Raw genomic sequence first — 16,471 nt, forward strand, 5'->3', positions numbered from 1 at the left:
GTCATTTAGCTTCATGATTGCTCCAAGGTATTTAGCAACTTGCTCTTCAGTGACATACTCATCCTCTTCAGAGGAAGAATACTCATCAGAGCTCATGAAAGGCAGAAGTAAGTCCAATGGAATCTCTATGGTCTCATTTTGAGCCTCAGATTCCCATGTTTCCTCATTGGGGAACTCAGTGGAGGCCAGTGGACGTCCATTGAGGTCTCCCTCAGTGGCGTTCACTGCCTCTCCTTCCTCTCCAAATTCGGCCATGTTGATGGCATTGCACTCTCCTTTTGGATTTTCTTCTGTATTACTTGGAAGAGTACTAGGAGGGAGTTCAGTAATTTTCTTGCTCAGCTGTCCCACTTGTGCCTCCAAATTCCTAATGGAGGACCTTGTTTCAGTCATGAAACTTTGAGTGGTTTTGATTAGATCAGAGACTATGGTTGCTAAGTCAGAGGGGTTCTGCTTAGAATTCTCTGTCTGTTGCTGAGAAGATGATGGAAAAGGCTTGCCATTGCTAAACCTGTTTCTTCCACCATTATTGTTGTTGAAACCTTGTTGAGGTCTCTGTTGATCCTTCCATGAGAAATTTGGGTGATTTCTCCATGAATAATTATAGGTGTTTCCATAGGGTTCTCCTAGGTAATTCACCTCTTCCATTGAAGGGTTCTCAGGATCATAAGCTTCTTCTTCAGATGAAGCATCCTTAGTACTGCTTGGTGCATTTTACATTCCAGACAGACTTTGAGAAATCAAATTGACTTGTTGAGTCAATATCTTGTTCTGAGCCAGAATGGCATTCAGAGCATCAATCTCAAGAACTCCTTTCTTCTGATTTGTCCCATTGTTCACAGGATTCCTTTCAGAAGTGTACAAGAATTGGTTATTTGCAACCATTTTAATTAGTTCTTGAGCTTCTGTAGGCGTCTTCTTCAGATGAAGAGATCCTCCAGCAGAGCTATCCAAAGACATCTTGGATAGTTCAGAGAGACCATCATAGAAAATACCTATGATGCTCCATTCAGAAAGCATGTCAGAAGGACATTTTCTGATCAATTGTTTGTATCTTTCCCAAGCTTCATAGAGGGATTCTCCATCCTTCTGTCTGAAGGTTTGGACTTCCACTCTAAGCTTACTCAATTTTTGAGGTGGAAAGAACTTTGCCAAGAAGGCATTGACTAGCTTTTCCCATGAGTCCAGGCTTTCTTTAGGTTGTGAGTCCAACCATGTCCTAGCTCTGTCTCTTACAGCAAAAGGGAATAGCATAAGTCTGTAGACCTCAGGGTCAACCCCGTTAGTCTTGACAGTGTCACAGATTTGCAAGAACTCAGCTAAAAACTGATGAGGATCTTCCAATGGAAGTCCATGGAACTTGCAATTCTGTTGCATTAGAGAAACTAATTGAGGCTTAAGCTCAAAGTTGTTTGCTCCAATGGCAGGGATAGAGATGCTTCTCCCATAGAAGTCGGGAGTAGGTGCAGTAAAGTCACCCAGCACCTTCCTTGCATTGTTGGCATTGTTGTTGTTTTCGGCTGCCATGGGTTCTTCTTCTTTGAAGAATTCGGTTAGGTTCTCTACAGAGAGTTGTGCCTTAGCTTCTCTTAGCTTTCGCTTCAAGGTCTTTTCAGGTTCAGGGTCAGCTTCAACAAGAATGCCTTTGTCTTTGTTCCTGCTCATATGAAAGAGAAGAGAACAAGAAGATGTGGAATCCTCTATATCACAGTATAGAGATTCCTTGAGGTGTCAGAGAAAAAGAAAAATAGAAGGCAGAAGTAGAAAATTCGAACTTATCAAAGAAGATGGAGTTCGAATTTTGCATTAAGGAATAGTGTTAGTCCATAAATAGAAGGATGTGAGAAGAAGGGAAGTAATTTTCGAAAATTTGAGTAAGAGATTTTGAAAACATTTTGAAAAACACTTAATTGATTTTCGAAAATAAAAGTGGGAAAGAAATCAAGTGATTTTTGAAAAAGATTTTGAAATTAGAAATAAAAAAGATATGATTGAAAACTATTTTAAAAAAAGATGTGATTAAAAAGATTTGATTGAAAAGTTATGCTTTTAAAAAGATATGATTGAAATGATATGATTTGAAAACAATTTTAAAAAGATTTGATTTTAAAAATTAATGACTTACCTAACAAGAAAAGATATGATTCAAACATTAAACCTTTCTCAACAGAAAAGGCAACATACTTGAAATGTTCAATCAAATCATTAATTGTTAACAAGTATCTTTGAAAAAGGAAAGAAATTGATTTTGAAAACATTTGATTGAAAAGATTTGATTTGAAAAAGATTTGATTTTGAAAAACTTTGAAAACTTGAAAAAATATCTGAATTAAAAACAGAATCTTCCCTCTTGTGCCATCCTGGCGTTAAACGCCGAGAATGGTGCACATTCTGGCGTTTAACGCCCAAAACTCTACCCTTTTGGGCATTAAACGCCCAACCAGGCACCCTGGCTGGCGTTTAAACGCCAGTCTGTCCTTCTTCACTGGGCGTTTTGAACGCCCAGCTTTTTCTGTATAATTCCTCTGCTGTATGTTCTGAATCTTTAATTCTCTGTATTATTGACTTGAAAAGACACAAATTAAAAATATTTTTGAATTTTTAATAATGAGGAATAATCAAAATGCAACTAAAATCAAATAACAATGCATGCAAGACACCAAACTAAGCAGTTTGTATACTATTGACACTAACAATATGAGAATGCATATGAGAAATAACAAAACACTCAAGTCAATAGAATTCAAAGATCAAAACAAGGAAATCATCAAGAACAACTTGAAGATTAAATGAAGACAAATGCATGAATGCAAAAAAAAACATGCAATTGACACCAAACTTAAAATGAGACACTAGACTCAACAAGAAACATGCAATATTTTTGGTTTTTTATGATTTTGTAATTTTTTTTGTATTTTTCGAAAATTAAGTGGAAAAGGAAATAAAGGTATCAAAATTCTTAATGAGAATTCCAGGAATCATGCAATGTTAGTCTAAAGCTTTAGTCTAAAGGAATTAGACATAGCTAGCCAAGCTTCAGCAGGACATTGCATTCAAGAGCTAAATTGATGAGGATCAATCAGCTTTGGTGATGATAAGAACATCACCTTGAAACACTAGAATTCATTCTTAAGAACTCTGAAAAAAATAAATACCTAATCTAAGCAACAAGATGAACCGTCAGTTGTCCATACACGAAACAATCCCCGGCAACGGCGCCAAAAACTTGGTGTGCGAAATTGTGATCACTACTTTTCACAAATCAAATAATCCCTAGTAATGGCCCCAAAAACTTGGTGCTCAATACCATGGCATAAACACAACTTTGCACAACTAACCAGCAAGTGCACTGGGTCGTCCAAGTAATAAACCTTACGCGAGTAAGGGTCGATCCCACGGAGATTGTTGGTATGAAGCAAGCTATGGTCACCTTGTAAATCTTAGTCAGGCAGACTCAAATGGGTGTAGATGATATATGAATAAAACATAAAGATAAAGATAGAGATACTTATGTATATCATTGATGAGAGCTTCAGATAAGCGTATGAAGATGCTTTCCCTTCCGTCTCTCTGCTTTCCTACTGTCTTCATCCAATCCTTCTTACTCCTTTCCATGGCAAGCTTATGCAAGGGTTTCACCGTTGTCAGTGGCTACCTCCCATCCTCTCAGTGGAAATGTTCAACGCACCCTGTCACGGCACGGCTATCCATCTGTCGGTTCTCGATCAGGCCGGAATAGAATATTGATTCTTTTGCGTCTGTCACTAACGCCCCGCCCTCAGGAGTTTGAAGCACGTCACAGTCATTCAATCATTGAATCCTACTCAGAATACCACAGACAAGGTTAGACCTTCCGGATTCTCTTGAATGCCGCCATCAGTTCTTGCCTATACCACGAAGACTCTGATCTCACGGAATGGCTGGCTCGTTTGTCAGGCGATCAACCATGCATCGTGTGTCAGGAATCCAAGAGATATTCACCCAATCTAAGGTAGAACGGAGGTGGTTGTCAGTCACACGTTCATAGGTGAGAATGATGATGAGTGTCACAGATCATCACATTCATCAAGTTGAAGAACAAGTGATATCTTGGAACAAGAACAAGCGGAATTGAATAAAAGAACAATAGTAATTGCATTAATACTCGAGGTACAGCAGAGCTCCACACCTTAATCTATGGTGTGTAGAAACTCCACCGTTGAAAATACATAAGAACAAGGTCTAGGCATGGCCGAATGGCCAGCCTCCCAAAGTGAGTTCAATCATAAAAACATGATCAAAAGCTCCCTAATACAATAGTAAAAGGTCCTATATATAGAGAACTAGTAGCCTAGGGTGTACAGAGATGAGTAAATGACATAAAAATCCACTTCTGGGCCCACTTGGTGTGTGCTTGGGCTGAGCATTGAAGCATTTTCGTGTAGAGACTCTTGTTGGAGTTAAACGCCAGCTTTTATGCCAGTTTGGGCGTTTAACTCCCATTTTGGTGCCAGTTCCGGCGTTTAACGCTGGGATTTCTGAGGGTAACTTTGAACGCCGGTTTGGGCCATCAAATCTTGGGCAAAGTATGGACTATCATATATTGCTGGAAAGCCCAGGATGTCTACTTTCTAACGCCGTTAAGAGCGCGCCAATTGGGCTTCGGTAGCTCCAGAAAATCCACTTCGAGTGCAGGGAGGTCAGAATCCAACAGCATCTGCAGTCCTTTTCAGTCTCTGAATCAGATTTTTGCTCAGGTCCCTTAATTTCAGCCACAAAATACCTGAAATCACAGAAAAACACACAAACTCATAGTAAAGTCCAGAAAAGTGAATTTTAACTAAACACTAATAAAAATATACTAAAAACTCAACTAAAACTACTAAAAACATACTAAAAACAATGCCAAAAAGCGTACAAATTATCCGCTCATCAGTCTCCTTTTATCGTGGCGATCCCTTCTGGAGTTGGAAACTTCATGCACAGATGTAGAGTGGAGACTACTACGGCGAGATGGTTCAGCGTTGTCCGACCTATAAGGGCGTTATAAGCTGAGCTCACGTTGACTACGATGTAGTCTATGTTTAGTATCCTTGACCGAGTTCCTTTTCCAAAGGTTGTATGCAGTGAGATGTATCCTAATGGTTGAATTGGGGTGTTTCTGAGTCCGAACAAGCTATTCGGATACGCTCTGAGCTCTTTATCCTGCAGACCGAGTTTGTCAAAGGCAGATTTAAACAAGATATCTGCAGAGCTCCCTTGGTCTACCAACGTTCGGTGGAGATTAGCGTTGGCGAGTATGACGGTAATGACCACGGGATCATCATGCCCCGGGATGATGCCTATTGCGTCTTCTTGTGTAAAGGTAATAGTGGGGAGGTCGGGTGACCTGTCCCCCTCTCCGACATGATATACCTCTTTAAGGGGTCTTTTGCGAGATAATTTAGAGATCCCTCCCCCTGCGAATCTTCCATTTATCATATGAATATGTCTCTCAGAGGTGTGAGGTGGATGTTCAACTCGTCCGACCTTTTCATCCCTTCTTCTCTTTCTCGGTTCTTCCACTTTATTAGCTAAGAACCGATCTAGTAGCCCTTCTCTCGCCAATTTCTCTATGACATTTTCTAGGTCAAAGCACTCATTGGTAGAATGTCCGTAGATTCGGTGGTATTCGCAGTGCTCTATTCGACTTCCTCCCCATTTGTGTTTTATCGGGCGAGGCGGTGGGATCTTCTCAGTGTTACATATTTCTCGGTAGACATGCACAAGAGACACCCGAAGAGGGGTGTAGTTGTGGTATTTTCTAGGTTTCTCAGTGGTTTGGTCTTCTTTCTTCCTGGATTCTTTATCCTTGTCCCGAGGTGGGTAAGAGAATCCGACTTTTGAGCTGTCTCCCAATTGGGAGTTCTCCTCCATGTTAATGTATTTTTCTGCCCTTTCTTGGACCTTGTTTAGAGATTTTGGGTGTTTTTTGGATATTGAGTGGCTAAAAGGTTCTTCTCGCAGGCCATTGATGAAACCTATGATGGCTGCTTCTATTGGCAGACTTTGTATATCCAGACATGCCTTGTTGAATCTTTCCATGTAGTTGTAGAGGCTTTTCCGATCTCCTTGCTTAATCCCTAACAAGGTAGGGGGTGCTTGGCTTTGTCTTTCTGGATGGAGAATCTAGCTAGGAACTTCTTGGCGAGGTCATCGAAGCTTGCTACGGACCTTGGCAGCAAACTGTCGAACCATTTTATTGCCGTCTTGGTCAGAGTAGTTGGGAAAGCTTTGCATCGAATGGTGTCCGATGCGTCAGTGAGATACATCCTGCTTCTGAAATTACTAAGATGGTGGCTTGGATTAGATGTACCGTTGTACGGGATCATGTCAGGAGTTTGAAGTCCTTTGGGACTTTAGCTTTCATTATTTCTTTGGTGAATGGATCTTGGTCCTTGTGGGGGCTATCTTCGTGACCAGATCGTGCGATTTTAGCTTTGAGATCGGCGTCAAGCTTGAGAAGCTTGTCCTCCAACTCTCGGCACTGCCTTGTTTCTCTTAGGAGGTCTCTCTCGGCATCCTAATGATGCTCGGCCTCTTGTTCAAGTTGTTTGAGGCGATCCTGCTATGCTCGCAGAGCATCTAGAATTTATGCACTCGGAGACTGTTTGTCTCCCTTGGGTTGACGTGTATCCTTAGATGTGGTATCCGTGTTTTTAAGCGGCGTTCTATTTTCTAAGTCAGAGTTGTGATCGTTGTCAAGGTTGTCCACCATGATGATGGAATGACTTCCAGGTTCCCCGGCAACGGCGTCAATGTTCCGAGGGTTACCTGAAACTGAAGGTCGATCTCGGACGAGATCTTTTGTGTTGGTCGGTGCTGCTGTGTCTAACTTGATAGAGTTGGGGATGCTGCTGATCCTTTCGTCACTAGAGCGTGGTGGTACCTGTATGAGACTCTGATGCTTAAGTTAGCCCGTGCTTTAAGCAAGATTTTGTGTAGAATCAGAGTATGGGTTATACCTGGGTGCTCCAGTTTATTTATAGTAGTGTGGAGTGACCTTCCTTGGAGATAAGTTAGTTATCTTATCTTATCTTTTGTGGGTAGGTCCCCTTATCTTTGGCCAATCGCCTTTAGGTGCGCTGTGATCTTCTGCTTTGGGCCTTCCTGGGCCCTTATAGCGATTTGGCCGAGCCCTTTGGAGAGAGGTCGGTATCGACCAATCTTTATAAGAGGTCGGTCATTTTTGTCTTTATCCAAAATGGCTCACCTAGCTCGACCCACGGTATGAACACTAATTTTCTTGAATATCCTTCTGAGATGGTGGTTTCAAGTATACTTTTGGAGTCTTGTTCCGAACTTTTTGAAGTTTTGAATTCTCTTGAAGAAGTTCTAAACTAAATTTATTTTTCTGTTGCATGATTGTAATTGAAACCATTGTTCAATTTTGACAAAGTTAATTTAAAGTTGGCATGCGCTATTTTAAATGAAGTATTGAAAAGCTTTCTTGTTTAGTGGGAACCTGTTCATTTGTAACGCACGACTTATTTCCTTTACCAATTTATAAGTAAATTTCTACCTCGGATTTTCTTTTCTAAATAGAGTTTAACTTTCTCTTTCATCCTTGCTATAATTTTATACACGCTTGTTTGAATATAAACTTTGAGAATTTTTGAACAAGCATTTGATTTTCTTCCAAGTTTTATGAATTACTTTTGGTTAAGTTGTGCACCTAATTATCTTTCTAAAATATTTGAGGAAATATGTTAGCCCTTAGCTAAACTCGTGTGCACTTTCTTTTTAAAATTCTACATAATCTACTTCGACATGAAATTGTATTAAAGCAAGCCACATTTATGCTTTTGTTACTCTCTTGAAGAATGTTTATTGTTTAACTTTTCTTTTAGACTGCAAAGTAATTTTGCCGCAAGTTTTTGACTCTTTTGTGAACAATGTATTCAGAAGTATTTTAATCGTACTCTTAAATTCTGTGAGCTTTGTCTTGGGTTTGAGATATTCCTTTCTGTAAACCTCATACTTTGATTCAGCTTGAATTTGTTCAAACTAACGCGCTGATTTTCTTCTTATGGATCCTATTGAATTTCTTTGATCCAAGGGTTATCTTTGAAATTGTCAATTGAATTGTTTCTAGCAAACTTCATTGCTTGAGCATCCTTGTTTGTCTGAAATTGGATACATTCTCTTAAATCTACGAGTATTAGCCTTGACAATTGTCTCTCCGTTCTAAATCTTGTATCCTTCTGAGTAGACTCGAGAATTATTTTGATGTCACGTGCGATCTATAGACGTAGTAAGTCGATGCATTAGTTCTTTAAGAAGTGATAGGTGTGTATGGAAGGCGAAGCGATAAGTGTGTAATGTTATGAGGAGTTGTGGTAGCTTTGTTCCTTGTGAAAGAGTTGCAGGTGTTAGACTTGTGGCCGGTTGTGGGGTTGTTACGTGATTGATGGAGTTGAAAAGTTGAAGCTTTGAGGTTGGTACGAGATTAGGGCGCGGATAATAAGCACGTCGTTTTAACCCCATCCTGTTTTATAGCCTTCGATGCCTTGCTTTACTATCACATGTTTGAACCATGTCATGTTTTACATTGAGCTTATCTTGTAATGTTTGCTTTGCAATCACACTCCTACCTTTGTATCTTTATGCATACGACAATCTAAGTATTTGAAAACCGTATATATGTATATATGTTGAGATATTTTTGCTTCTTTCTTAAATGTGTTCAAGAGTGAACTGTTATGAAATTTCTTTTATTTTGTATCAATTTTCGAGGACAAAAATTTTTATAAAGTGGGTAGAATGTAAGACCCAAAACTTTTAAAAAAGGGCTTTCATGAGCTAATTTCAAATTCAATATTTTTGTAACTTTAAATTCAGAAATTTTTTTATTAAAGAAAAATTAAAGCTAGTTTTGATTAATTGAATTTGAAATAAAATTAAGATTATTTTCCAATTTTATAATTATTGGATTATTTTCTATATTTAAATTATAAAGTTTAGTAATGGTAAAATAATAAGGGTTCTATGATTTACTTTAAATAATTGAGATTTTAGAAATTAATGCTTTAATTCTTATGAATAAAGAAAATTAATTATATTATCTCTAATTATTGGATTTGAACATTTTATTGAAAATAATTTGTGAAATTGATGAACAAATAGTATTTTATAAATTATTATTGTTGGATTATAATTTATTTCTAATTAATATATTATCCTTATTTTCATTTGAAATTACAAAACTACCCTTAAACCTAATTTTATCACAACCCTAATTCCCAAATTGGGAAAACCCTAACCCAGTTTCCTGTTTCCCCCCAAGACGCAGTCGTAGCACGCACAATGTTTTCCTCACCCAGCCGCAGTAACACACATAGCTTTTCCTTCTTCTTGTACGAAGGAAAAACGAAGCAGAAAGGGGAAAGGAAAACTGAGTTACGGCAGGGAGGAAAAGAGAGGAGGGAGGGGCGCCGGCACAGGTGGGAGAGGGAGATCGTGCCTCATCACCGTCGCCCATGGAGCCACGAGCTGTGCCCATTCGCCACCGCGTTGCATCGAGGAGGAAAGCCGAGACTGAGCGACGCTGGGAGAGAAGAAGACGCAAGCTGGAGGAGCTACGTCCAGTCGCCGCTGTCGCGCCACTGACTGCCACCGTTCCGCCGTCGCCGTCAATGGGGTTCTGCCAGGAGAGAGGAGACGCACAAGGAGGAGCCCGGCGTGTGTGAAAGAGAAGGGGAGAGGTCTGAGGCTCGGATGGTTCCATCACTGCCGTCTGCCTCCGTCACTGCCGATCTGCTGCTCTACGGTGCTTAGCTGGAGCTTCTGCTACTATTGCCAGAAATCTGTGGTTGCCGGAAAACACCGCTATTATTACTGTCGAAGGAGGAGAAACCCTTGCCGCTATTCGGGCCGCCAAGAAAAGTACTGTGGCCACCGGAACCATCGCCGAAGCTTCTGGCTGCTTCTGCCACCGGCACCACTGCCGTTGCTGAAAAATTATGTCGGTAAGGGTTTTAAGTTGGTTCTCCTTTCCGTTGAGTTTCTGGGAACCTCATTGTCGTTACATGTTGTTCAGGTCACTGCTGCCGCTTGAGGTTGCTGCCGGGCTTCTGGCGAACTGGTTTGGAGATCGCCACTATTCAGTTCAGCCGTTTCTTCTTCGTTTCGGTAAGCATTTTTTATTTGAAAGCCCTTTAGTTACTACTTTGTTATCATACGCTGAGGTTTTCTGAAAACTATGTTTTATATATTGGAATTATTACATATGGATACTGATGTGAGACAATGTATATTTCGTGATTGTATCAGTCTTATGTATTGTTTGGTTGTCTTGAATGATTATGAATGTTTGTTTGACTGGATTGTTGTGCGACTTTGTGAAACGAAATATTTTTGAAGTTGATTCTTTTAAAGATTTGAGATCGAGTTTAATCCGTTGGGAATTGATTTGAGTTGAGTTGATTTTCTTGATAATGTGAAAAAAAGAATACTCTTTTGGATTCAGCCTGTTTTGCTTTAATTGATTTGGTTTTGATAAAGGAATTGTTGCTGAAATGTTTCTTTAAAGTTTTGGAAATGAGTTTAATCAGTTGATAATGATTTGATTTTGAAACGGTTTCCTTGAAATATGAAAATGAGATGACTGTTGGATTTAGCTTGCTCTTGAACTGATTTTGGATTTGGACCGTTGAAAAGGATTGTGGAACGGTTTAGTTGGGACCTGAACCGGGTGGCAAAGTCCAAGTTTTAGGGGAGGTGCTGTCGAAATTTCTATAAAAATTCTAGACTTTGTTTGAAAAGTTATTTAAAAAGGTTTAGATTTGAGAAATTATATTATTTGATTTATTAAGAGAATTTTTATGTTTTTGAGCTTAATTTATTTAAGTGAACTATATGTCTTGAGTTCAACTTATTTAGAAATGAATTATTTTACTATTTGAATAACTGAAGAGAAGTATTATGTTCTAATATTGATTTTAATATAAAAAGGACTTTTGCTCTTGGTTAGACTTAAAGATTTCGTTCAGAGGAACTTTTAGTGATTTTAAAGAAAATTGGACTTTTGATTGAATAATTACGTTTGAAACATTTTGGAAGAGGTTAGAGAATTGGTTTCAAGAAGAAATTCGAAAGTGGTTTGATTCAAATGGACTGGTTCCGTTTCAAGTGAAGTGATTTTGCATTGGATTGGAGCTTGTGATTTTATATGACTCGGGTTCATAATAAATTCAGTTTTTATTTACTTGAACCAAGAATCTATGGTTTTAAGAGTTTCAATGAATTTTAAGGAATTGATATAGGTTGTCCTTTCCTAAAGACTTGAGACTCTGCCGAGGGACTTTTGTTATAAAATTCCGTTGTTGGATGGATGATTTTGAATATTTCAAAATAAATCTTTAACTTTTCATGGTTTTGGAAGTTTTGGAAAGAGGATGCCGAGGGTGACTTTGTTTTTAAAAAGGGAACTTACTTTGAGTAAAAGTGGCTTATGAGCCTGGGATGCTTTGAGAAATGAGATCTTTAAAGCCAAGGCTAAAAAGAGCTAAAATTTGATTTCAAAGTGAAGTGAATTGAGAAAAACTGAGTTATGGCTTAAATGATGATTTTGTGGATTTGATGATGTTGGATGATGGAAGTGGTATTTTGTTATGAGCCGGAATGGCTGTGTATGTTAATGAATTATGGCTGATTGCGGAATATGTTATGAGCCGGATGGCAGACTATGAATCATGAATTTAAGCCGGATGGCTGAGATGAATATTGATTTATGGCTGAGAATAAATGCATATATGCAGAGTTATTGATATTGTGATTGTTGCACTTCCAATTATCTGAGATACGAGTTTTCCTGTGTAGAAGTAGTGGCTAGCCACCACGTGCTCCAAGTTGAGACCTGATACTCTACTGACCCTATGTCGTAAGTGTGGCCGGACACTGTGAAAGATGATTTATGATTTATGATTATGAATAACTCGAGTTGGGGATGCACGACAGAGGGACAGTCCAATGGTTAGCTACCAGGACTTGTCAGGTTGGCTATATAATCGACAGATGATAATCAGTCACTAGGACATGCATGCATCATATGCATCTATGTGACATTGTTTGGGTGTGCATATTGTATTTGGTTTGCCTTTGTGATTACTTGTGATTAACTGCTAATTGTTCTACTTGTTGTAACTATTTGTTTTTGCTTGAATTTTCCTAATTGTGTTTGCGACTGAGACTCTGTTGGACCGTGGTGATTGGTCGTTGTTTGGGTTGTTTGGGTTGTTTGAGTCTAGAGCCGTGGTTGGTCATGAGGTGGGCCGAAGGCCATGTATGGTTGATGTTTCTGGTTTGGAAATGTATGAAAGACTAATTTGGTTTAGCATAGATAAACCTTTTGAAAGGCTTTCGAATTTTTAATAAAATAAACAGTTTCCTCTTTTAGAAAAGGTTTCAGATTTTTCTTGATAGTAAACCTTTGCTTTTGAAAAGATGCATAAGGCAGTTATTAATCACTGAAATGATTTTATCTCGCGTATCCTATTATAGTAATTCCAAAAAAAAAGAACCTCTATTGAGAACCCTTTCGAGGATGATGTTCTCACCCCCTACAATTTTCCCCTTTCAGGATATGGACGCAGAAGTCACGAAGAGCTTATCTAGTTGTTGTCGTGATGTTTTGTATTGCTTTAGTTATTGTTTATTGTTCCCTCGCCTTTATCTTTATACATTCTGTAAGAGGAATAGGAATTGTATTGGTTGATGCTTGTAAAACTATTTAATATATATATAGGTATGTACTCTTTGAGAGTTTTTGTAAGTTGTATTGTATGTATGGATGTACGTTGCATAGCAAAAGTATTTTGGAGCGGTATTGCGGTTTAAAGTTTTAAACAGGCTCATATTTTAGTATTAAATAGTATAAGAGTCGTCGTAATGTCCGAGCTATCAGAGTAGCGCAGCCAGAAGCGTGAGCTTTGGTAGTTAGGGTGTTACAATTTCTTGATGCAACAAGAAAATGACTCATCAACCTATCTTGTCAATGCTATAATTTGAGAATTGAATCGAAGAGACTCCTTAAACTTCTACCCGGCCAATTTTCCGATGCAACAAAAGAGAGATTCTTCAACCTCAATTGTTCACATCATAGTTTCATCACAAAACCAAAAGAGTTTTCAAACCTCTAAATCATTCTGTACTACCACTATCCTAGTTTATGAAGTATTTATAACTTTTTATTAAATTAAAATATAGAAAATTCTAAGCCCACAAATATAAAGACCTAATTTAATAATTAAATAAATAAAATTAAAATATATTAAATTAAATTAAAATATTCTAAAAATATAAACTAATATTTTTTAAATAACATTTGAACTCTTTATATCACGAATATTTGAAGCACGTATCGTATAGATCCACTTTGCCAAAGTGTGTTTAAATTAATTACTTGATGGAATGAAATTTTGGGTACCGTTTTGGAAGACGTGACCACTATGAAAGAATAGGAAGGAATGGAAACTATTACAGGGAGGCTTAATTAGAGTACCTGATTTGAAAAAAGAAAATTTTTTTTGAAAAGAATGATTTAGAGAAAATAGAATTTAGTTATTAATATTTTAAAAATTATATAATTATTTATTTTAAATAATAATTTAATTATAAAATAGTTTTATTATAGTTGAGATATTAATTCTAATTTAATTTAAGTAATTTAAGTCACAAATATAATTAGATATAAAATTAAAATAACATTCAATTGAAAATTGATATATTATAAAAAATAAATTATATGTTATTTTAAAAAGAATTGGCCAGAATTTACTAACAAATATTTGTTTCTAACATTTCTCTACATTATAACTAATGCTATAAGACACATCTACAAGGGTACATATTGATCAGTAATCACATCAAAATCTGAGTTTGAACAAAAGTGGAAAACAAATTTAAAAGAACAAAGAAAACGAACAAGAAACCAATTGCCTCAATCCTGACCAATTGTCCAATCCTATAATCAAACTCATACCATAGGCAGCATAACATAGTAGGAGATCCAGGAAACAATCAACACTAGCGCAAAAGTCGGTGAGAATAAACTAGGAGCCATTGAACTATCCCCTTTTGAACTGCCGGATTTGGTTGGTGTGCTGGTTGTGCTTCTTGTTGGAGCAGTTGCAGGGGTGGTAGATGCCTTAGGTGTGCCTTTGGTATCAGAAGATGAATCCTTTGCCTTTGATGGCGCTGGGGCTGGAGCCGGTGTCGGAGAGGCAGCCTTTTTAGCTGCCTTCACCGTGACAGCAAGTTGCATGCCGCCCATGCAGTGCGCCGGCGCAGCGCATATGAAGTAATGTGTGCCGGCAGTCTTGAGAATAATTGTGGTGGCACCACTGCTGTCTGAAGTAAGTGAATTGCCTGTTGTGCAGCTTTTGTAGTCATTTTCTTTAACTTCGTCTACTGTGTGCCCAGCTCCATAGTTGAAAACTGTGGCACATCAAATAAAGAGAAATATTAAAAGACAAACACTTATTTTTAAAATTAGTCAATAATATTTTGAGTTAACATTTTATTTTAAAAAAGTTTAAAGGATAATATTTTTATTAAAATTTGATCAGTACTTAATTAGTAAAAGAAAAGTGAATAATCCTATATTATTAAATATAATTTTATATCATTAAAAATATTAATAATAATTAATTGATGGCTATAAATTATAAAATTTATTGACTTCCTAACACTTTTCTTTAATTTTTATACTACTAAAATCTAGCATCTCAAATTTAGAATTTAAAATTTAATATAAAAAATCTTTATTACTTAAATGCTGTAAGAAAAAAAAATAAATTTTGTTGATATACGAGATGTTTGTGTTTTGCAATGTGAACTTTAATTTGGAGAGGTTAACATTTACTGTCAAGAAAGTGATAGAGGAATAGACAGAAAATAAGTATACCAATGAACAGATCATTGTACACATTTTACAGATATTTTATTGGCTTCTTAACAGAATTTCTTTTGTAATCATGCATTTCGGCCTTGCCAACGTCCAAATTTTATCTTCCAATTGCAATTTCCCTTTCCTAAAACACGTGAAAAACACTTGTGCTTGTGCATTACCTAGATCTAGAAAAAGGATCCACCATCTTGGCTTTTATATCACTTATTAGATGGAGCGCTAATATTATATAAAGAATAATTATAATTATTAATTACGATGCAATTTTTTATTCAAATTCACTAGTGTATTATCAAAATCGATTTGACTTCTACCTCATTTGAGTCTTTTAGAACAAAATAAAGTGAATGCTGACATAGTAAAAAATAGCTAACTTTAATATCTAAACAAGTAAATGATCATGGAAAACTTTGAATGAATTATGAAAAAATTTCCTAAGTATGCACTATAGAACAAACATATTTTGGTTAAAGGTTTGACATAATGGTATTTTTCATAATTTAATATTAGAAAAAATTCAAAGAGCAGTATTTTTATACCAATTTTAGCCGTCATTTGGCTAATACAGAAAAGAAAGCGTGTATACACGCCAGTGCATTTGGACTTTTTTTTTTGACATATATATAAAAATATTTTTCTTAGTCGAAAATAATAAAATTTGTTGCGACCCTCTGACACTAATGTGCATGAAACCAAAAGGATCTCAACTCACCAAGTTTATCACCAACATGAAAGGTCTTGTCACTAGCCCAAGTACTATAATCAGCTCCGATTGCCCAACCTATGGACTCTCCAACGGTGTATACTTTTGCCAATGTAGGGAGAACCGTGTTCATAGCTAGAAATAGAGATAGATACAAAACAACCACAATTGAGGATTCCATTTTGAATGAAAAAAAAAAATATGTGGGAGAAAAGGGAAACAGTGTTATAAATAAAGGAAACTACAGAGGAGGCTCTGAGGAAGATGATGTGAAATGAATTTGGTTTATATAATAATATTCATCTTTTGCATATTTGCATGAAATGGGTTGGAGTTGGTGGGTCGGAATGTTAAACCCGGTTGGACTGAGTTTCCATGATGGTGACTTGAGTTAAACATCGAACCTAATGGTTAGAAAAAAGTGGGGTCATCTTTTCTTACCAATTTCTTATGATACCAAAGAGTGGTTGCATAGAATTATTCTTCTGTGTTGGTTAAGAAACTGACATCAACATTTCTTCCAAAATCTAAAGTTTTTAATCGGTTATGTACAAAATCATTTTAAGGAAAAGCTCTTTTTTTTTTTTTTCTTTTTTTGGGAGGGGAACGGGGTTTCTTTGGGAGAGGGGAGTAGGTGACTTGAAACATTGATAATATACGAGAAAATACTCAATTTGGTCTCTGACGTTACACTCAAGCTTTAATTTAGTCTTTAAAATTTTAATTGCCTCAATTTAGTTTTTAAATTTTTCAAATTTTAATCACGTTAGTTCTTGCGGTGATATCCGTAAGAGTAAATTTAAAAAGTGTAATTTTAAAAACCAAACTGATAAGTATTTTTT

At 36.9% G+C, this 16,471-nt stretch overlaps 2 protein-coding genes and 1 non-coding gene across 3 annotated transcripts; 1 reads left to right on the forward strand and 2 right to left on the reverse strand.

Annotated features, from left to right (window-relative positions):
* The first annotated feature begins 1,014 nt into the window (after positions 1-1,014).
* Positions 1,015-1,122, forward strand: LOC130972702 (small nucleolar RNA R71). Its single transcript, XR_009083865.1, has one exon. It is a non-coding gene; the product is annotated as a small nucleolar RNA R71 (small nucleolar RNA).
* A 3,789-nt stretch (positions 1,123-4,911) lies between these two features.
* On the reverse strand, positions 4,912-5,895 carry LOC130966920 (uncharacterized). Its single transcript, XM_057891739.1, has one exon. The coding sequence runs from the start codon at positions 5,893-5,895 to the stop codon at positions 4,912-4,914; it is 984 nt and encodes a 327-aa protein (XP_057747722.1).
* Positions 5,896-13,761: 7,866 nt separating this feature from the next.
* LOC130969819 (blue copper protein-like) lies at positions 13,762-15,887 on the reverse strand. Its single transcript, XM_057895715.1, has 2 exons — positions 15,639-15,887; positions 13,762-14,454 (listed from the first exon to the last, which is right to left on the reverse strand). Exons 1-2 carry the CDS (start codon positions 15,808-15,810, stop codon positions 13,994-13,996), a joined length of 633 nt encoding a protein of 210 aa, XP_057751698.1. The 5' UTR covers positions 15,811-15,887; the 3' UTR covers positions 13,762-13,993.
* Positions 15,888-16,471: the final 584 nt, after the last annotated feature.

The sequence above is a fragment of the Arachis stenosperma genome, chromosome 3 (genome assembly GCF_014773155.1).
Source record: "Arachis stenosperma cultivar V10309 chromosome 3, arast.V10309.gnm1.PFL2, whole genome shotgun sequence".
NCBI lineage: Eukaryota > Viridiplantae > Streptophyta > Magnoliopsida > Fabales > Fabaceae > Arachis > Arachis stenosperma.

Coding starts and splice junctions, on each gene's coding strand:
- LOC130966920 (XM_057891739.1), bottom strand. CDS start 5,895: ATGGAGGAGAACTCCCAATTGGGAGACAGCTCAAAAGTCGGATTCTCT.
- LOC130969819 (XM_057895715.1), bottom strand. CDS start 15,810: ATGGAATCCTCAATTGTGGTTGTTTTGTATCTATCTCTATTTCTAGCT. Junction 14,455..15,638: donor TCATGTTGGTGATAAACTTG/GTGAGTTGAGAT, acceptor GATGTGCCACAG/TTTTCAACTATGGAGCTGGG.